At 44.8% G+C, this 19988-nt stretch overlaps 2 gene segments (V, D, J or C); both read left to right on the top strand.

Annotated features, from left to right (window-relative positions):
- The window catches only part of LOC136118300 (T-cell receptor alpha chain constant-like), a 334856-nt gene that overhangs the window by 173472 nt on the left and 141396 nt on the right, over positions 1–19988 (top strand).
- The window catches only part of LOC136118299 (T cell receptor delta constant-like), a 193163-nt gene that overhangs the window by 127029 nt on the left and 46146 nt on the right, over positions 1–19988 (top strand). The window contains 1 exon segment of the C gene segment in view: positions 3889–3910. Coding sequence covers positions 3889–3910 — 22 coding nt within the window.

Here is a 19988-nt window from a genome sequence, read left to right as displayed (position 1 = left end):
CCATAACTATTTCAGGTACTGAATGTTTTATATCCTTCCTTACTGACAGAGGAGCCCTGGGGACCCACGGGGATGGCAGGGAAGGATAGTGCACAGGCTTCCGTTATGTTGGTTGCCAAGAGAGATTTTGGAGACAAATATCTGTGGCCGTGTGGGATTTCTGAGACGGTCATAAATCAACTGAATTTAAAAAATAGATGCCCAAGTCCCAAGTTGAAGTGGGGGAGCCTAAGGTATCTGGGACCACAGGGAGCCAAGGCCTGGAGGAACAACTGAGCAGACTGATGGGCAGAGGGCTTAAGGATACAAACATTTAATAATCATCAAGGGAGTGCTTTCATCCTGTTGGCACTAGTAGCCAGCTCTTTGTTTTTCTGCTCAAGTATCTGTCTGTCTGGAATCCTCTGTCCACATAAGGTTAAAAATCAGGCATTAGGATATAGAGTAGATGTGAATGTGAGAACTACAGCTCTCCTGATGGCTTCTACCCAATATTCCTCCAATGCACTGTTACCTTCATCACACATTTATTTATAGGGCACTTATTGTGTTTATAATATTGGGATAGGTCTTAGGAATAGAAAGAGTTCTAGGTCAACTTCTGTTTTAAGTTCCATTCTCATCAATGGGATTACAATTTATTTTAAAAGACAGCATTAGACATTACAACTAGAGATTACAAATGAATTTAAAAATACCAGCAAGTATAGACAGTCTAACAATGAGTGCTGCCAACTTCACATGCAGTGTTCTAGGAGTTCATGAAAAGACAATCACTATGAGAAAAGTTTCCTACAACAGCTAAGACTTAAAGAGGTGGGCCTTGGATAAGGAAGGAGGAGGGGAAGGGAAGGAGGAGGAAGGGTATTTCAAGGTGGGTGTACTAGTTCTCTGTTGTTATATAATAAATTACCGCAACATTGAAAGGCTCAAAACATTTAGTATCTCACAGTCTTCTATGGGTCAAGAATCCAGGTGTGTCTTAGCTGGGTCCTCTGGCTCAGGGTCTCTCATAAGGCTGCAGGCATCTCAAGCATCTGTTGGAAGAAGATCCACTTCCAGGCTCACTCATGTGGATGCTGGCAAGCCTTGAGTTCTCACATAGACATCTCCACAGGGTTCATCACAGCAGGGTGCTTACTTCCCTACAGAAAGGGCTTTGAGGGAGAGAGGGCATCCAAGATGGAACGCACAGTCTTTTGGTAACCTAATCGCTTCTGCCATATTCTATTCAGTAGAAATGAGTCAATAAATGCAGTCTACACTCAAGGGGAGAAAATTACATGAGAGCATGAATACCAGGAGGTAGGACTCATTGGGAGCCATCTTAGAGGCTGCCTACCACCGGGGATTAATGCAGTAGAGCAGGGAAAGAGAGAGCTCAGAAACTCTGGTTGAGACTAACTTGTTTAGACACTCCTGGCTACAAGGCTAAAGAGATTTGATTTTATCTTATAAGCCAGTTTTTCTCAAACTTTATTATGCACGCAAAGCACTAAGAGAGATTGTTTCCAATCAGATTCTTGAGCCCAGGCTACAAAGATTCTAATTCAGTCTATCTGGGGGCAGGCCCCAAAACATGTGTTTATAACAAGGACCCCAGGCAATTATGATGCAGTGGTCCAAGGACATGTTTGAGAAATTCTGCTATAAGCAGAAAAAGAACTGTTGGTTTTTTAGTACAAGGAAGGTGTCCCTGAGGTCTCCTGCCCTGGCTACAGAGAAATGGGCATTAGATGTGATCAAGGAATCTCTTGAACAATGGCTCTTAATTCCAGCTGCATATTTGAATTATGTGGGGAAACTCTGAAAATACCAATGTCTGGAATATATCCCCAGAGATTTTGATTGAATTGGTGTGGGCATGGAGCTCTGGCTTCCCAGGTAATTCAGCCTCCCTCCCCTACCCCATGCTCTTCCCCTCTCAGGTCTAAGACCTTGCCATTCCAAATGTGGTCTCTGGACCAACATCATCAGTATCACCTAGAGGTTTGTCAGAATGCAGAATCTCGGGTACCACCCTAGATCTACTGAATCAGAATCTGCACTTTTTAAGATTCCCTAGATGAGTTATATGCATATTAAAGTTTGAGAACCACTGGTCTAGGAACCCATCATTATTGAAAAATTTCATGGACGTGGAGAAATATAAATCAGTTGTCTGCAAATGTCACCCAAGAATCTATATTTGTAAAAAGCTCCTTGGGACTCCCCTGGTGGCAAAGTAGTTAAGAATCCACCTGCCAATGCAGGGGACACGGGTTTGATCCCTGGTCTGGGAAGATCCCACTTGCCGCAGAGCAACTAAGCCCGTGCGCCACAACTACTGAGCCTGTGCTCTAGAGCCCGCGAGCCACAACTACTGAGCCCATGAGCCACAACTACTGAAGCCCACGTGCCTAGAGCCTGTGCTTCTCAACAAGAGAAGCCCCCACAATGAGAAGCCTGCGCACCGCAACGAACAGTAGCCCCTGCTCGCTGCAACTAGAGGAAGGCCGCATGCAGCAACGAAGACCCAATGTAGCCAAAAATAGATAAATAACTTTAAATAAATAAATAAATAAAGCTCCTGAAGGGACTCTGATGTGCAGCCAGGCGTGAGACTCACAATAAGCAATCAGTCATCCACAAATCAGGTTACAGATTATTTGTGTTACTGATATAATAAATAGTCTCATTGAGGTGCTATTGTGTCCTTGTATGTTCCTTGGAAGGAGGCATCACATAAATTCTAGGTATGTCCACTTCTCATTCATCCACAAGCAGATTAGGAATTGAATTAATATTTATTGAGTCAGTGTACTCTTTACCACACCATGGCGACCTTCCTGGATTATCCACTGCAACCCTTGTGCTACACACCTTCAACTCAAGATCAAACCAGAAAAAAACCCATGAGTCATTAGTGTCTGATTAAGTCTGATTGGGAAGAAAAGGGACAGGGGATAGAAGTGTGTCTCTAGTTGTCCATTCCTCCCGCAGAATGGATAAGAGCATGAAGTTCTGGCCCATGTTGGGCTGAGGCCACTCAGAACCTGAGATGGGGAAAAACAGAGCCTGGAGGCAAGGAAGAGGGACATTTGGGGGGAAAGCAACCAGACTGCCACATAACAATCTGAGAGAGTCTGAGCACAAAACAATGAAAAAAGAAACCAAACAAGAATTAAAATTAAATACCTGGAGAAATTCCCTGAGCTTACCAGGAGGTAGATAAGAAAGTCTTTTACATAATACCTGGAGCCTCAGACTTGGGTGGAGATAGGGCCACCAAACGCTCTGGTATAGTGTGGACATGGACCAAGTGTTTCTGCAGAAATCCCAGAGCCATGTGAATGATATAAAAGTCAGCAAATATTTTTGTATTGTCCCTGCTCTGTCCACTGCATTTGTAAAGGGAATTGAGGGTTGAATAAATTCATATTATTGTTCTTCCCATTATCCTCCTTTCTGTGATTTTTATTCAGCATGAAAAGGGCTCACTTGAAAGAGTTCAGAGCAGTGAAGAGAAATCCGAGAGTGTCTGCCCATCCTCTGAAAAAGTCTTTGAGGTCAACTGTCAGGGCATGGCAATATAAGCATGACACTTCCACCAGGCTCCCAAGCAAAGGAGTCCCTAGGCATCCTGTGTGGCTAGAAATGGAAGACATGATTGTTCAAAGGGAGCAAGAAGGTACCTTGTGTCCAGGAACAGTGCCATCAATCGGCTGCACTTACAAACAAGGCATTCAGCATCGTGTTATTGTGGTAAGGAGTGAGAGGCATGAGAAAAGAAGGGAATCAGAGTACACTTCTTCCTCTGTATCAAACCAAGGAAGAGAATGTCGTTTCTATCATAAGGTGTCACAACCTTGAAGAAACGACTCATTACAGCATCCTGAAAGTGCCCAGGGAGGATATAGGATGGGTCCAAGTAAGGAAGTGGACTCAAGGAAATCCAAGTTGTGACCTTCATTCTGAACAATTAAGAGTTTAAACAGAAAATTAGAATCATTGAATTTTAAACCAGAAGGGATCTTAAAAGGTCAAGCAGGAATCCCTCCATTCAATTTACATGTTCATTAAATACTGATTGAATAAAGGATCATTCAGTCTCAAGTATTTTCAATGATAGTTCTGATATTAAAAAATCACTTTTTATACCAGATCGAAGTCTGCTTCCCTGTAACTTCACATGTTGGTGTTTGTTATGCATTCTGGAGCAACACACACTAAGTTCTACCCTTATATTTTTAAATATTTGAAGACAGCTATCATATTCAACCTCCAAGCCCTCATTTCTTTATACCAAATATCCTCAACCATTCCTCATGACTATTTCATAATTTTGAACTCCTTCAAGAAAAGAATCCAAGTTCAGGGCTTCCCTGGTGGTGCAGTGGTTGCGAGTCTGCCTGCTGATGCAGGGGACACGGGTTCGTGCCCCGGTCCGGGAAGATCCCACATGCCTCAGAGCGGCAGGGCCCATGAGCCATGGCTGCTGAGCCTGCATGTCCAGAGCCTGTGCTCCGCAACAGGAGAGGCCACAACAGTGAGAGGCCCACATACTGCAAAAAAAAAAAAAAAAAAGAATCCAAGTTCAATATACTATTCTGTTCCATACAATTCTCAATACTGTGATTAGCATATAGCTGATAGTTAATAACTATGATTTGAGTACAAATACATGATTATCTGTGTATCGACTTGATTGTTTACCATATCCACTTAAATGCTTCAAAGTTACTTCAGCTCAACTCCAAGACTTAAGTCAAAATCTTCCTTTTAAATATGATCCTTTCCCAAGGTTTCCTATCTTATATATCATCTCAAATCCATGCACTTCTCTCCATCCCCCACCACTAACACCTTGGTCCAAGCTACCATGTTCTCCTTTGAATCATTTCATTAGCTTTTTGAATGAGCTAGCTGGTCTCTAGGACCTTCCAATACATTCCTCCCCACAGTAGCCAAAGTGATCTTCAAAATACAATTATGATCATGTCATACCTCTGATTAAAAATCCTTCAGTGACTTCCCATTGCTTATAAGCAAAAGACAAATCCTTAAAGTGGCCTCTAAGACCCTGCACATTCTGACCTCTTTTCACCTCCACTGCCAATACCTCTCACCCCTCTCTCCCTCATTTCCCAAGTTCCTGTCAAACAGGCCTTCTTCCAGTTGCTTAAATGCACCAGGTACCCTCTCACCTCAGGGCCTTTGCACATATTGTTCCCTCCCTATGGAATACTTCTTTTGTTTCCTCATCACTTATTTAATTCCTACTCATCTTTTGGATCAAAGTTTACACATCAATTCTTCATAGATGTCTTGAGATGTCCCAGCAAGTTCAGATTTGGGGTTTTAAGTATGCATTCATATTTCAGTTTGTAATATATTTCATTAATTTGATTAATGTCTAATTTCTCATTAGTTTGTAAGCTCTGAGAGACCAAGGACTCTATCTGCTTTTACTTATCTTAAACCTGATGAATTGCATAAATATATTTCTCTGAATGATTGAATGACTCTCCTAGATTCCAGAATTTTCCAGAATCTGGTGATCATCCCTGACTCTGGGCTGCAGCTGGGTCCCAAGCCTTGCTATAGTCTCACTTTTAAGTGAGCTTGAAGACTCCAGAGTCACCCTGATCTGGAGATCAAATGTTCTCAGAGACCAGTGATTTCCACCCATTCTCTAGCTGTCTGACATACTCAAGAGCCCATTTGGGGGCACACAGGACAACTGAGAGGGTCAAAGGATCCTCTGTAGATTTGAGCCAGTTCCCACATAGGGATCTGGCACAGGTAAGCAAAACCTGCTCAGAGAAACTGGCCAGCTATGAGGAAATCAGAGGGGTCAATATGATGATGATTTTCTCAGTGACTCCTGGCTGGGCTTACGATGAGCCCTTTCGGTGTTTTGGATTTGGGGTGGGTATTTTCAGTAGCTATATTATTAAAATACACAAGTTTATAATTATGGGGATAGATACCCTCATCCCTCAAATATGTACTGAGCACGTACAATATTCCTGGTGTTGTGCCACACGATGAGCTATAGAAACCACCAAGGCTCAATTCCTGTCCTCAAGGTGCTCTTTCTAGTGATAGAAACAGACAAGGAAATAGAGACATTAACAGATGAAAGAGTGCACAGCTGTGAGAACACAGAGACGGAAGTGATGGCCTAGAGCTGGGGACGGCTTCTCATAGGAAGTGATGTGAGCTCCTAACAGAGAAAACACTTGCTTCCCTGGGGTAATATATGCTTGGAGGCTCCTGAAGATGACCCAGGAAGGACGATGAGACTCCTTGATAGTTAAATACACATATGCACACGCACACACATACACACACACACATTTGGCTATATGATGTCTTCAATTTAAACAAACAAACATACTGAAAATGGAAAAATCCTGAACCTAGACTAAACAAATCAGTCTTTTTGTGGGGAAACTAATGTCTATCAGAGATTTCACTGGGGCTCTTTAACCACAGATGTAGCAAATTCCCTGCCAAACACAGCTGAGAGCTTTCCAAAGTGCCGCTGCTGTGCACACCGCAAAATAGACCAGCTAAATGGGAGAGGAACGGGTTTAGGAGGTAAAGAATTAAGAAGAGCAAAGAGGAAGCGGAGAGGGAAAGAAGAACATTACTTCCTAGGATAATGGTCACTCCCTTTAACTTTTTGTTCTTATTAAAGAGCCCTCCCGGGCTTCCCTGGTGGCGCTGTGGTTGAGAGTCCGCCTGCCGATGCAGGGGACGCGGGTTCGTGCCCCGGTCCGGGAGGATCCCGCATGCCGCGGAGCGGCTGGGCCCGTGAGCCATGGCCGCTGAGCCTGTGCGTCCGGAGCCTGTGCTCCGCAACGGGAGGAGCCACAACAGTGAGAGGGGCCTGCGTACCACAAAAAAAAAAAAAAAAAAAAAAGATCCCTCCCAAACCTCTGGGATTTTCCAGAATTTGGTACTGTGGGGCACTGACCTCTTCCCATCCTGTTAATGGGAACTGTGAGGAAATCTGAAGAGACAATTAAGAAAGTAATGTGCTCTACAGGGAGGCACGTATCAACTTCCACTTCTGTGTGTTCTTTGATTTCATTCAGCTTGAAATATTGAGATTTCTTCTCAGATATGCCAGCATCTACAGTCTTCACTAAGTCTACAAATCTTTATCTAAGCTGTTGTAGTTTTCTTCTTTCATGAAATTGTTTTTCATCAGAACAAAAATACAACTTTTCTCCTGTGAAGTGTAAAAAATTCAGCTACAAACTAAGCCATTCTGTTTTCTGCTTCTCCTCCAGGGTTGTATCTCTTCTGGGAGCTCTGGAAAGAAACTGTCATGTTTATAACAGCCTTCCATATTTCCCTCTTTGTATTAGTCAACTCTGCTGCAGTAACAAACAGCACCAATATCTCAATAGCTTAAACAACGAACATTTACTTTTTGCTCCTGCTTTTACTACAAGTCGATGGCTACAAGGTGTCTGCTAAGTTCTGCTCTCTGAGTCTTCCCATTCCAGAAACCAGACTGAAAGATAACTCACTATTTGGGACACACTGTTCTCATGACAGAGGAAGAAGAACAAGAGAGCTGCTGATAGAAACTCAGAGTGCTCCTTAGAGCATCTGCTCAGACATGGCATACATCATGTCCACCCATGTTCACTGACTAAAGCCTTTCCATGACCACACTCAAAATCAGCTGGGAAGGGACTCATGCCCCTCCCACAGAAGACACTGGCAGGACATGAAGCAGTGGCAGGGATTGATAATCCTCTCATATAAAAGGTAGGATTAAATACTTGAGGATAATAATGATACAACCTATCATACCCTTTGACTCCACCCATGTAATTTGTATCCAACATGGAGAGTTTCTCCCCATGTCAACTAAAAAGGAATTTGATATGATTTTTTTTCTTCTCAGAAAAACTCAGAGGTGACACTTGCCAAATTGTTCTTCATAATGTCACTGTCTCTTAAAATGTTAACAGTTATTAAGCAATTAAAAAGGATTCCATGGTCAAATAAGTTTGGCAAATGCTCTACCTTAATAGATCTCTCTTAATATTCACAATTCTTTATTAGCATATTACGTGCTCTGAGAACTCCTGCTGTAAATATACCTACTTAGCCCAGAATTGGGTTCAGAGAATTCTTTCTATAAGGGCACAACCATTAATATCTCATGAGATTCTAGTGGCTAACACTGCTCTCAGGATTATGATTCTTTTTCCATGGTTGCTGGGATACTTCCTTTATGCTCCTCCTAATTTATAAACCCCTTGTGGGCAGAATTCTTAATCTGTTTCATCTTCAGTTTCCACAGGGTGTTGCATGTTTAGTATATGAATCACCCAATGGATTCTTGCTGTTTTCTTGTTCTTGTGCATCCAGATTGGAAGACACCTAATGATGATGAGAGGAGGTATGCATGAGGCCAGCGGGTCTGTACAGGCCTTCAAAAGGAGGCTTGCATTTTTGCTAAGATCACACTCCATGTTAGGAATCTGAAGATGCTATTCAGACACTATTTTTTGCCTACTTAATTAAATACAAACACCTCAGACTGGCTTTAATTCTTCCTTCCTTAATGAAACAAATATATCTTGAGTCCTACTCTGTGCCAAGTACCACGCCAGACACTGAGTACACGTGCGAGCAAGATAAACAGGGGGCCTGCCCTCCTTAAGAGGAGACAGACATAAAACAAACACAGGAATAAATAGCCGACAATTATATGACCTCTCAGCAGTGTACTGCACCACTAGCCACCCATTCCTTCTTCTTTTTTTTTTTTGCTGTACGCGGGCCTCTCACTGTTGTGGCCTCTCCCGTTGAGGACCACAGGCTCCGGACGCGCAGGCTCAGCGGCCATGGCTCATGGGCCCAGCCGCTCCGCGGCATGTGGGATATTCCCAGACTGGGGCACGAACCCGTGTCCCCTACATCGGCAGGCGGACTCTCAACCACTGCGCCACCAGGGAAGCCCCACCCATTCCTTCTTGAAATGCTTTTCCATGCTTAGCTTCTGAGATGCTATACTTTACTAATTTTCCTGTACATCACTGGCCTCTCCTTCTCAGTCCCCTTGCTGGCTCTTCTTCTACCTAGCTTCTAAATATAGAGCACCCAGGGCCCTTGCCTAGGTCCCTTTTCCCTTCTGTATCTTCTCCTAGGTGATCTCATTCATGCTCATGGAGTTGAATTCCACATATGTGCTCAGGACTCCCAAATTTATATCTCCAGTGCAAAACTCGCCTCTGAGGATATGATCTCTCCCCAAGTGAACTACGTTAGCACTTACCTCTCTTTTTTTTTTTTAATTTATTTTTTTCTCTGCAGTTACCTCTCTTGAGTCATTTCTCTCTTTTCACATGATTGTTTGGATACCTCCCTTATGCTCCTCCTAATTTATAAACCCCTTGAGGGCAGGAATTCTTAGTCTGTTTCATCTTCAGTTTCCACAGGGTGTTGCATAGTAAGTGTTTAATATATGATTATTGAATTTAATGTGTGAACTGAATTTCTGCTTTAGGGATCACTGAGACACAGATGGTAATGAATATTTTATTTAAAGAAATAATGCCTCATCCTTCTGTATTTCCAAATGAACAACCTCAGATGAGAGAACACAGCTACATACTTTGATATGAGGTGAATACTTAAATTTAAACATGCTAAATGGAGCCAATATCATCCCTTGTGGTCACAGGAGCTGCCACAAAGGTTTTAGTAATTGCCTACTTTCCCACACCACAGCTGGCAAGGCTGGTATGTCAGAGCCATGGACCACCTACTCTTCACAATAGTGCCCACTTGTATCTATTCCCTACTTTAAAATAAAAAGATAAAAGAAAAGGACAGGGCTTCCCTGGTGGCGCAGTGGTTGAGAGTCCGCCTGCCGATGCAGGGGACACGGGTTCGTGCCCCGGTACAGGAAGATCCCACATGCCGCGGAGCAGCTGGGCCCGTGAGCCAAGGCCGCTGAGCCTGCGCGTCCGGAGCCTGTGCTCCACAACGGGAGAGGCCACAACAGTGAGAGGCCCGCGTACCGAAAAAAAAAAAAGAAAAGGACAAGGGTTTGCCTGAAACCCTCCCACCCAACCAGAGCAGGGATTCAACCACATAATGCTGGTTCCTCGATTTAGATTCAGGGCCAAAGAGGAGGGCATAAGAGGAAGACTCCCTGGTTTACAGAAAGATGTTTTGCCAGCTGCTCTAATAATAGCTTGTGGTAATTGCACCTCTGCTCCTTCATCTGAATTTTGATCCTGTTCCTTTCCAAGCTTCTCCCAAGGCCTCTTGGAAACTAAAGATTGTCTAGAGAAAAGCTAAAAGCTTTTTTGTACTTGATGATCTGCCTAAGTGTGTCAGGGGCCACAATGACCACACAGGGAGGCCCTGATTGTAATGTGGACGCGGGCCCCACGGCCCTTTGGTGTGTGTACACAGAGGCTGCTTTTCCTCATCTTGGTTGCCCTAAAAAAATTGTCATTGGCCTCCACGTCCTTGAAGTTTAGGGTTTAGTCATTCAAAACAAGAGGAAAATTGTCTGGATTATATCTCTTCCGTAAAAATAAATATTTTCAACTGCCGTGGCATTTAAACTCTATTTTCTTTTCCTGCTAGTTTCCCTTCCCTATCACACTTCCCTGGATAAACACAGATTGTGCTATAATATTTATTAACAAAGGGTTCTCTGGGTCAATGGTGGTTTTAGGAATTCTGCTGGGTATTTAGTGTGCTGTCTAGCTGAGTCCCCAACCACGTTGTGAGTCAACGCAAATGCAGCAGATCGTGAGTAGAGGCAACAGTTCTCCTCCCAGCACACTGCAGCCTCTGGGTCGCCAATTGGGACTTGAGCTGGCATGCTTAAAAATAAGGTTTTCTGACAGAGACAGATGATTGTCAGCTGAGTCTTGCAAAAATCCCCTTTCCCTGTGCTCTTCCAGCCCATCTTCTTGGCATGTGCCCTTCCTTCTGCATCTTTTGTTGTCCTGCATCCCTGATTTCTCGCTGCAGACTGGACACTGACATCAGTTTAGATTGATACTGTGTGCGCTGTCATGGACCTCAGTTTCACTCAGGATGTTACTTCCAGTTGATCGATGCTGAGGTTCTTCATCACGCGGGGCTACCTTGCCACCCATGGTACTTCCTTCACGCTCCTTTGGTAACTTCCCCATTCACAGTCACTACTCAGTCATGCATGTGTGCAAACTCTCAGACTACTTGGCAGTTGAAGCCCTGCCAACTGGATAGCTTGTATCTCTATTCAGTAATCTTTTCATTCACTCATACTAACTGTTCATCACACAGCTCAGTGTTAACGGCCCTTTAACTTGTCACAATCCTGATGAATAGAACAGCACCTGCATTCTAAACTAGGCTTTAAAACAGCAACACCATGGTGACCATAAAACAACCACTCCTAACTATACGGTCTCAAGCCATGGTGAATATGATGGATAATATTTTATGTACCCCAGTCGTTGGCCCGTTCCACCAAAGACACGCCACAAACCCCGCGTAACCAATTTGAACATCAGAGATACACAGAGTATGGCAACGGGGCAGCAGTAGATCCAGAGTGAGTGACGTTCCTGGGACATGACAAGGGCACTGGGTTATGGTGGCCCAGGATGCTGGATGTTGCCCAGGACCAACATCCACTCAGATACTAACTTTCTCACTTCATTGGTTTCGGAAGTCTCTTTTTCCAGCTCCCAAAGCTACCTCATGGCCACTTTTTTTTTTATCTACACAGCTGCCTTAACCAAAGCACCCTAGAGTGCTTCCTTTTTCTCTTCCATCGTTTTCTTAAGCTCTATATCTTTAGAGCTGATCTCATGTTTTAGCATTTTTTCAGCCTCGCTCCTTTTTTCCCCTCAACCTATGATAAAACAAAGCAAAAGTAGTAGGTATGTTAGTTCAGAGCCCAAGGCATAGGAGATACCTCTGGAACTGTGTCTGGGCTGGAAGGCCAACCAGAAAAAGCAAGGATGACACAAGTTTCTGTTGGTGGCTGTGGAATTTCCCTGCAGTTCTGGGAGAGCCCAGTTCTGTCACCACTTTCTACCCTAGGAAACACTTGGCAGGTTAGAGGATGTAAGATGTATAAGGTAAGATCTTAATTCCACGGCTATATGATGTCAGAGCTACAGAATTTGAGCTCCCTAAAAGCATGGAAGCATGGACATTCTACTTTTTCATAAACTCCCATCACCAAAGGAGAAAAAAGAAAAGCATTTATCTTCTCTGTCTCTCTTGCCTGTCCCCCAGCCCTACTGCCAACCAAGAACCTTGAACAAAATATTTTTCTCCCTTTCAGAGGAGGAGAGTAGGGAGTGCTTTTTCTTATGTGCAGAGAAATATTACAAAGGGGGAGGAGCTTCTATTCCGTTCATTTAAAACTAATAACCTCTGGGCCCAATCCAAGTTTTCCCAGCTTTTTCCTCTCTACTGGATATTGTTGGATGGAAGTACAAAATTACAGTTATTTGGGGTTTGTTTTTTTATAAATAGACTGCTATCAGCAAAGGCATAAGATTAGTCTCTTATCAGCATGAACAGCTCTGTTCTGGCCTCTCCATGTTCTACCTGAGGACTGCCAGAACCCCACAGTTATTCCAGCAAGCAGGGGAAATCAAAGAGGAGTTCCAGAGATGGCAATAACTTTACATTCTACCCACAGCTCTGTGGCAGCAAATCTTCACTGTGAAATCAATAATTCCAGGAGAACAGAAGGTGATTCACCTCCTCCAAAAACACATGGCCGCTTCAGGGCACTGCACACATTTTCACTCTTTGTGGCAGGTCTCCTTAGATGACTGTGCTCTGCTGTGAGCCTGGGAATTACAGGACAACAAGAAGGAAGGAAGGGAGGGAGGGAAGGAGGGAGGGAGGGAGGGAAGAAAAAGAGAACACAAGTTGAAACACAGCAAGGACCCATTATCTTGTGGATCTGGGGTGCTGTAGGCTGCATTCCACTTCATACACACAGTGACGTGTTGTCCAACCTAAAGAATCACAGCAAGAAGACTCTCCTGGCTGAATTTGTTCTCTCAAGAGGGAGCCGAGTAGGGTATAATTTAGATCTTGAAGGTCAGGGCAGGATTAAGAGGAGGAACCAAGACCCATAGACTTAGCTCATTTTAATTGGCAGAGAAGGACCCAGAACGACAAGGACCATAGCACTTAGCAACTATTTACTAAGCACCCACTAAGTGCCCCACACTGCTGTAGGAGCTCAGGGCAACAGGGAGATGGCTGAAGCTGACCTCAGCAGGTCCTCATGCCCTCTGATTCATAAGAGACAGGCAGTGAAACATCACCAAGAAGGAGAGCTATTGAGGGTCCACGCTGGACCTGGAGAAAAGGATAAGATGGCAGATCATCCCAGTCACAGGTGACACCTGGCCACAGGTTTTGCCTTGTCCCCAGAGGACAACACTATAATAAGGCTTTACTGCAATATAAGGTGTATTCTTTGTTTTACTAAATGATGCTCTTACACAGTGGTTTTCAATCCTAGCTGCACATCAGAATTACCTAGGGAGTTTTTTTAAATCCAGATGCCTGGACCCCACCCCAGACTAATTAAATCAGACTCTCTGTGGGTAACACTCAGACTTCAGCATTTTTTAAAACTGTCCAGGGGATCCCAATGTGAGGCCAAGACTGAGACCCACTGCATCGAGGTGATTGTCCTAATTACCTTCCAGCTTTTCTCTGCTTCCACAGTCCTCTTATCTAAGCTGTTATATTTCCTTTTTATTTTTAGTTTGTTCTACTTTGTCCTTTCAGTAGATTATTCTACAATATCCCATTAAACCTTTTTTCATGCTTTAACTTTGCTTTTTCTCATTTAATTTTCATTGCCCACTCCACTTACCCCATCCCCCCATTATGCTTATTTTGTGCTGTGTTTCTCTATTACAGCGTCAACACTTACAGGGCTCTTGATATGGGCAGAGTACTACAGGAGGCACTTAACTGTTACTAAAAATTATATCCAGTGCAATCATATTTTCTGTTAAATTCTGTGCAACTGTTATGGGCTCAGGTCCTGTGGAAGATGGGCAATTTGGCAAAGTCTAGCTCCCTTCCTAGGAAGCAGCTCCCTTGGTATATAAATAAAAGATCCAAAATAAATATATTGCAACAAAAAATAAAAGGAACATCCACAACTAGGGGGGAAAGAAGATTAAAAGCTGTCTGAATCTAAATAGCAACATCTGCCCTGCCAAAATCTTGGTTTCAACTCTACGAGGGAGACGCTGCCATTTGCAGCAGAAAGAAAAAGTCCCTAGATTGTTTGTACTACCGGTGAGGCTGTTCTCTGGGGGTAGAACATCTGCTGATTCAGGCTCATTTCCTCGCTGTCCGCAGGCAAGCCCAAGAGCACACAGGCGAGTCGCTGAGACACTAAGGGCTGAGACGAGGAAGAAAGGGCCAGGAGACACTCCCGGAAGCAGACCCTTCAATCTTCAGGGGAAGCCATGTACCACATCTCCTGCCACTAGGCTGCACAGGTAAGAACAGCCTTGGAGCCTCAGAACCGCAGGCCCTGCACTTCTTCCTGGGCCAGGTGAGCCCCAGAGAGCCCAAAACATTGTCACCTCCATGGAGCCCAGCCTCGCACTGAGTCCACCATAGAAGCCAGTGGATGTTTGCCCAATAATTGGGTGAATGAATAAATGACTTCCCTGATGAAATGACTCCTGGGAGAGATGGTGGGAAGATGGAAATGGAAGGTGGCTCTGTAACCCCACCCTGGTAGCTCAGTCCCTTGATGCTCTGATAGGGCTCCTCTCTCTTCCTTTTCCCTTGATTTTGTTTTTCAGGAATCAAGCCAGATGTCTTGCTGGAGCAAAAAGAGATGTTTGTTCCTTTTAGAAGAAGCAAGATTTTGCAGTGCCAAATGACAGGGACAGGGAAATGAATAATTACATGATACACAGGTGTCAGACGGACCAAGATGGTTCCCTGAACTTTATAAACCAACGAGGAGACTTCTACGGCCCTGGTCTCCAGAACAACTTTACTTGTAGAGGCCAATTCTCCCTGGAGATTCTTGAAACTACAGTGAGAGAGAAGGGACTTACTACTCGCTGCCTTCCCCATGGTGCAACTCCTCTGGGTCCACATAGGTCGCAGCAAAGCCTGCCCTTTCCTCCCACCTTCCACACTGCTGAGCTGACCCCAAGTGCAGCTCTCCCTGGAGATTAGTCATAAGGTGTATCCACATCCATTATTTTAAGACCGCACAAGGCAGTATTATCCCCATTTTATTGTCTAGAAAATGGAGGCTTAGAGAGGTTAAGTGACTTGCAAGTAAGTGGTGGTGTCAGGTATACACCTAGATCTTCCAAGCCTAAATCCAGGGGTCTCTCCACTACAGCACAGCTGCCCCTTGAGACTAGAGCAGGCAGTGAAAAACAAGGACTCCCGGGTTCCAGGACCCTTTCCAGCCCAGTGTGTAGGTGGCGTTCTATCTGAGGGTTGTCTGAGCAGAGGTGGGGTTACCCAGCTGCTCGAGCTCAACAGCCTGTGCAAATTCAAAGAAATGGCATATGAGTTCAAAGAACTCACTTGAAGAACAGGAAAAGCCGCTCTCTGCTTGAGGTCATGGGGAAGTGAAGGCTGAAACGTGGATGAGAAGGCTTGCAAAGGTCCCTTCTCCCTTCAAATCTTTCATTCTTCCTTCTGTTCTCAGTGAGGCCAATAAACACATCTTCCTCCATTGCTATGTAATCTATGTTGATTTTCCTGGGACTCCCCAGGCAGCACCCTGGCTCTGAAAATGAAATATTAACTACCTCAGCCTCACAGCCATCTCTAGCAACTGTACACTAATGGAAAAGCAAGAAGTGCTCGTGGCAGCTTGTGTATTGAGGTCAGCAGTGCCTTTCTTAACTCTCTTCTGTCTGGTAAGGCTGAAGGGAGCAGAAGTTTCTGTAATGATATGGCCCATCTTTAGAGCCACAACCCAAAGACATGGGGTCCTTCCTATGGCCATGATCTTGGGAATGAGGTCTTTAATGTCTTCCTCTGCTCCTGGGGTGTTGTAGACAGCAACTCACTTTCAAGTCTTCTTGGGCAGAAGAAATCATTTCACTTCAATCAGCATTTCTGAGGACGTTTATGGGTTCAAGGGTGCTTTGAGGGGATTACACAGGAGATAAAGACAGACCAAACAACAATTGTGAGGCTGCACTTACACATCATAAAGCATACAAAGGCAACTCCAGAATTTCTACAAAGGAGGGGCTAAGGGGCTGCAATCTGGTTGAAAGATGCCTCAGGGACTTGCCTTGAGGCAGTATTTTCATAGCACATAAAATTGGGAAAGATGTCAAAGAATGGGAGGCTGACAGGGATTATGGAAAAGGATGGATAAAGCCCCCTCCAAAGCACTCTTGTCTCTCCTACTAACTGTCCAAGTCTCAGGTGTCCTGATTTTTATGTAACGATGTCAAAAAAGAAGGAAACTAACAAATGGCCAAGCAATGAGCCAAGTGTTCGCAAATATAATTTCATTTATCCCTCAGCGACTGTAAAGAAACATTAACTATCCCCAAAAGTCACATGAAGGGACAGACATCTCCCAGGACCTGGGAAGCTGTGGCCTAATTGCTGACCTGGACACAGAAAGAATGGGCACAGGGAACACAATCTGCGCAGAGCCTAAGAAAGAGGGAGTCCAAGGGCAGGGCCCAGGAACACTTTTCTACCTTCCACCTGGGCACCCCACATAGGCTATGCTTGTGTTCGAGTTCCATCTTGCTCCTGCCACAGGCCTGGGCCAAGCTTCTGCAGCAGGTCCCGACTCTCCCTGACCAGTAGAGCACGTCTCCTAGCCACAACCTGCCCCAGCTACCACCAAACCAAATCATCACCTGCTCCATCCCCACTACTGTCTTCCACCTCTGCTTTGATTTATTGTTCATATGGACTCTCTCCTCGTCAGGCCTAGAGGAAGGTTGTTTTTGTTCATTAGCCAAAAACTCTTAAAATTACCTCTAACCTGTGGCAGATAGAAATCACAGTCATAAACGTAAGCACAGTCTTGGAATTTTTCAGAATGACTTCCTGAATAATTTGGGAGAATTCAACAATAATTATCTAAGAAAACAGGCTTATTTGAGCCCTGCTAACTGTTCTTTTGATGTGAATGCAGCTTTAAGCCTACAGCACTTCCTCCTGCCTCAGGGCTTTTTTTTTTAATACATTCTCATTTCTTATATAGAATGTTCTTCCCCTACACATGCCCCTGATACTGGGTGTATCAAGCAGAGTCCCAGCAGGGGACAGAGAGCACTTGTCAAAAGGGAGATCAGAAAGAATCTAATGAAAAGGACATTTGCAAAGGTGTGGGCAGGTGTTATAGACTGAACTGTGTCCCTCAAAAAAAGATATGTTCAAGTCCTAACCCCCAGTACCTCAGAAAGTGACCTTATATGGAAATAGCATCATTGCAATTGCTGTAATTAGTTAAGATTGATGTAATTAGTTAAGATGAGGTCAGACTGGAGTAGGGTGGGCCCCTAAGTCAACATGACTGATGTCTTTGTAAGAAGAAAGCAGCGTAAAGACAAAGACACTGGGAGAACACCATGTGACAGGAAAGGCGAGCCAAGCTAAAGAACACCAAGGGGGCTTCCCTGGTGGCGCAGTGGTTGAGAGTCCGCCTGCCGATGCAGGGGACGCGGGTTCATGCCCTGGTCCGGGAAGATCCCACATGCCGCGGAGCGGCTGGGCCCGCGAGCCATGGCCGCTGAGCCTGCGCGTCCGGAGCCTGTGCTCCGCAACAGGAGAGGCCACAACAGTGAGAGGCCCGCGTACCGCAAAAAAACAAAAACAAACAAACAAACAAAAGAACACCAAGGACTGCCAGCAAACCACCAGCTGCTAGGAAGAGGCAAGGAAGGATCTGCCTAAAGTTTTCGGAGAGGGCGTGGCCCTGCTGACACCTTGATTTCAGACTTCTAGCCCCCAGAACTGTGAGACAGTAAGTCTCTGTTGTTTTAAGCCACCCAGTTTGTGGTACTTTGTTAAGGCAGCCATAGGAAACTAATACAGCTGGGTTATGGGAAACCAAAAAAAGACGGTGAAACACCTCAAGTCTGGCAACAGGAGAATCGCTGCCACCCTGGGCCTGAAGCATGAAGTACATGAGTCTTTACCAAAACCTGCAGCCTCTGGCAGAGGAAAGCAGCCACAGCCAAGGCACAGCCTAGCAGGAAGGGATCTGGGGTAAGACCACCCCACCTCTTCCTCCTCCTTCTCTCCAATCTCCTGATGGTGCCTCCCGTTGGCCAAACTGAACAGGATGCCAGAGAGCAAGGGAACCAGGTGGATGCTGTCCATTGAGATCAGCCTCCTAGAGGAGGAACTAGAGTGATCTGGGGGGACAGACACTACCCAGCACACCTGGGTAACTTCAGCTTTTAAGTCTCAACTGCAAAGTCACTTCCTCAGGGAAGACTTGCCTGACCTCCTGACCAGATCCTGGCCCCATAACGTGCTATCTTAATTCTGCTTCTGTAGAGTACTTGTCACTCTGTAGCACTGGAGAAATTCATTATGCAAATCATTAAGTGATGACTGGCTCCCATGCTCGAAACTAAACTCCATGAGAGAAGAGACCATATCTGTCATTCATCGGTGAATCCCCAAGGTCTGGTGCATAGTAAAAATGACTAGATTGGGCTTCCCTGGTGGCGCAGTGGTTGGGAGTCCGCCTGCCGATGCAGGGGACGCGGGTTCGTGCCCCAGTCCGGGAAGGTCCCACATGCCGCGGAGTGGCTGGGCCCGTGAGCCATGGCCGCTGGGCCTGCGTGTCCGGAGCCTGTGCTCCGCAACGGGAGAGGCCACAGCAGTGAGAGGCCCGCGTACCGCAAAAAAAAAAAAAAAAAAAATGACTAGATTTATAGGATGTGCCAATAGGCAAGCAACCTGATATAAAAAGATCAAGTAAGCCCAGAAAAGTTGCCCTTGGCAGCTTTGAACACACTATAGAGAACAGGCACCATTGTGTCCTACAGGTACAGATAGTGCACTTTGTAATACCAGAGATCGTGACCACCTTGAGTACTTGCTAATGGTCCTCTAGAAATGGTGGGTGAGATAGGCAGTTGGGTAAATGAGATGACTAGGGTAAGGAGAGCAACTACCATGAGGTCAAGCTAACTTGAGCTTGCCTCTATCTGAATCCTCAGGCCAGTCTGGTCCCAGTCCCACTGGGGAAAACAAGAAAGCTCAGGTGGGTGTCTGCTCCACTAGTGTTGGAATTTAGGTCCTGCACCCATCCTCAGATATTGAACACCTCTTTGCTTACCAGGTGACCCTCTCCCCCGCTTCAGCTGCACCTTCTAGTTTCCATTATTAATTTACCTGTTTAATTTCAATATTTCATAGATTACTGGCCTTGAAACCCAAACGTGCGGGTCCCAAGAATTCAAATACGCCTCTCTTTTGAAGTACATCTAAATTTAGGCTGTCATAAACTGGGAGGGAGTTGTGGTTTCTAAGTTTTTTACAACACTTTACTTTGTGTAATTCAACATAAGTGACCTAAGAACCTTACAGAAAAGAAGATAGATGAGCTCAATAAAGATTAGGAAACTGCATTAAATTTGGAGACAGTGTTTCATTGGATTGCTCTTTTATACTTGGGTGAATCGCCCTTATCCAACTTTGCCTGGAGGGAGTTTGGAGTAAACAGAACGATCATTACAACACCCGCAGTCCTTGTGCACACACTATCGACCTCCTCTTTTGATGGTTCTTTTGATTATGGCTGTAAAAGTCAATAATTCTTCTGGGTATTAACCCTTAACATCACCACAGTACATACAACATGTACCTCTAACATGAAAATGAAGCAACTATATCAAACTTAACTTCTAGGGTGGGAAGCAAAAATCTTGTGATCAATCAAATAAGCTGCGTTAACCTCCTCTCAATTGGCCTTATTTATCTGGACCACGTTATTGATC

The sequence above is a fragment of the Phocoena phocoena genome, chromosome 2 (assembly GCF_963924675.1).
Source record: "Phocoena phocoena chromosome 2, mPhoPho1.1, whole genome shotgun sequence".
Classification (NCBI taxonomy): Eukaryota; Metazoa; Chordata; class Mammalia; order Artiodactyla; family Phocoenidae; genus Phocoena; species Phocoena phocoena.
This window is presented reverse-complemented; position numbering and strand designations above follow the sequence as displayed.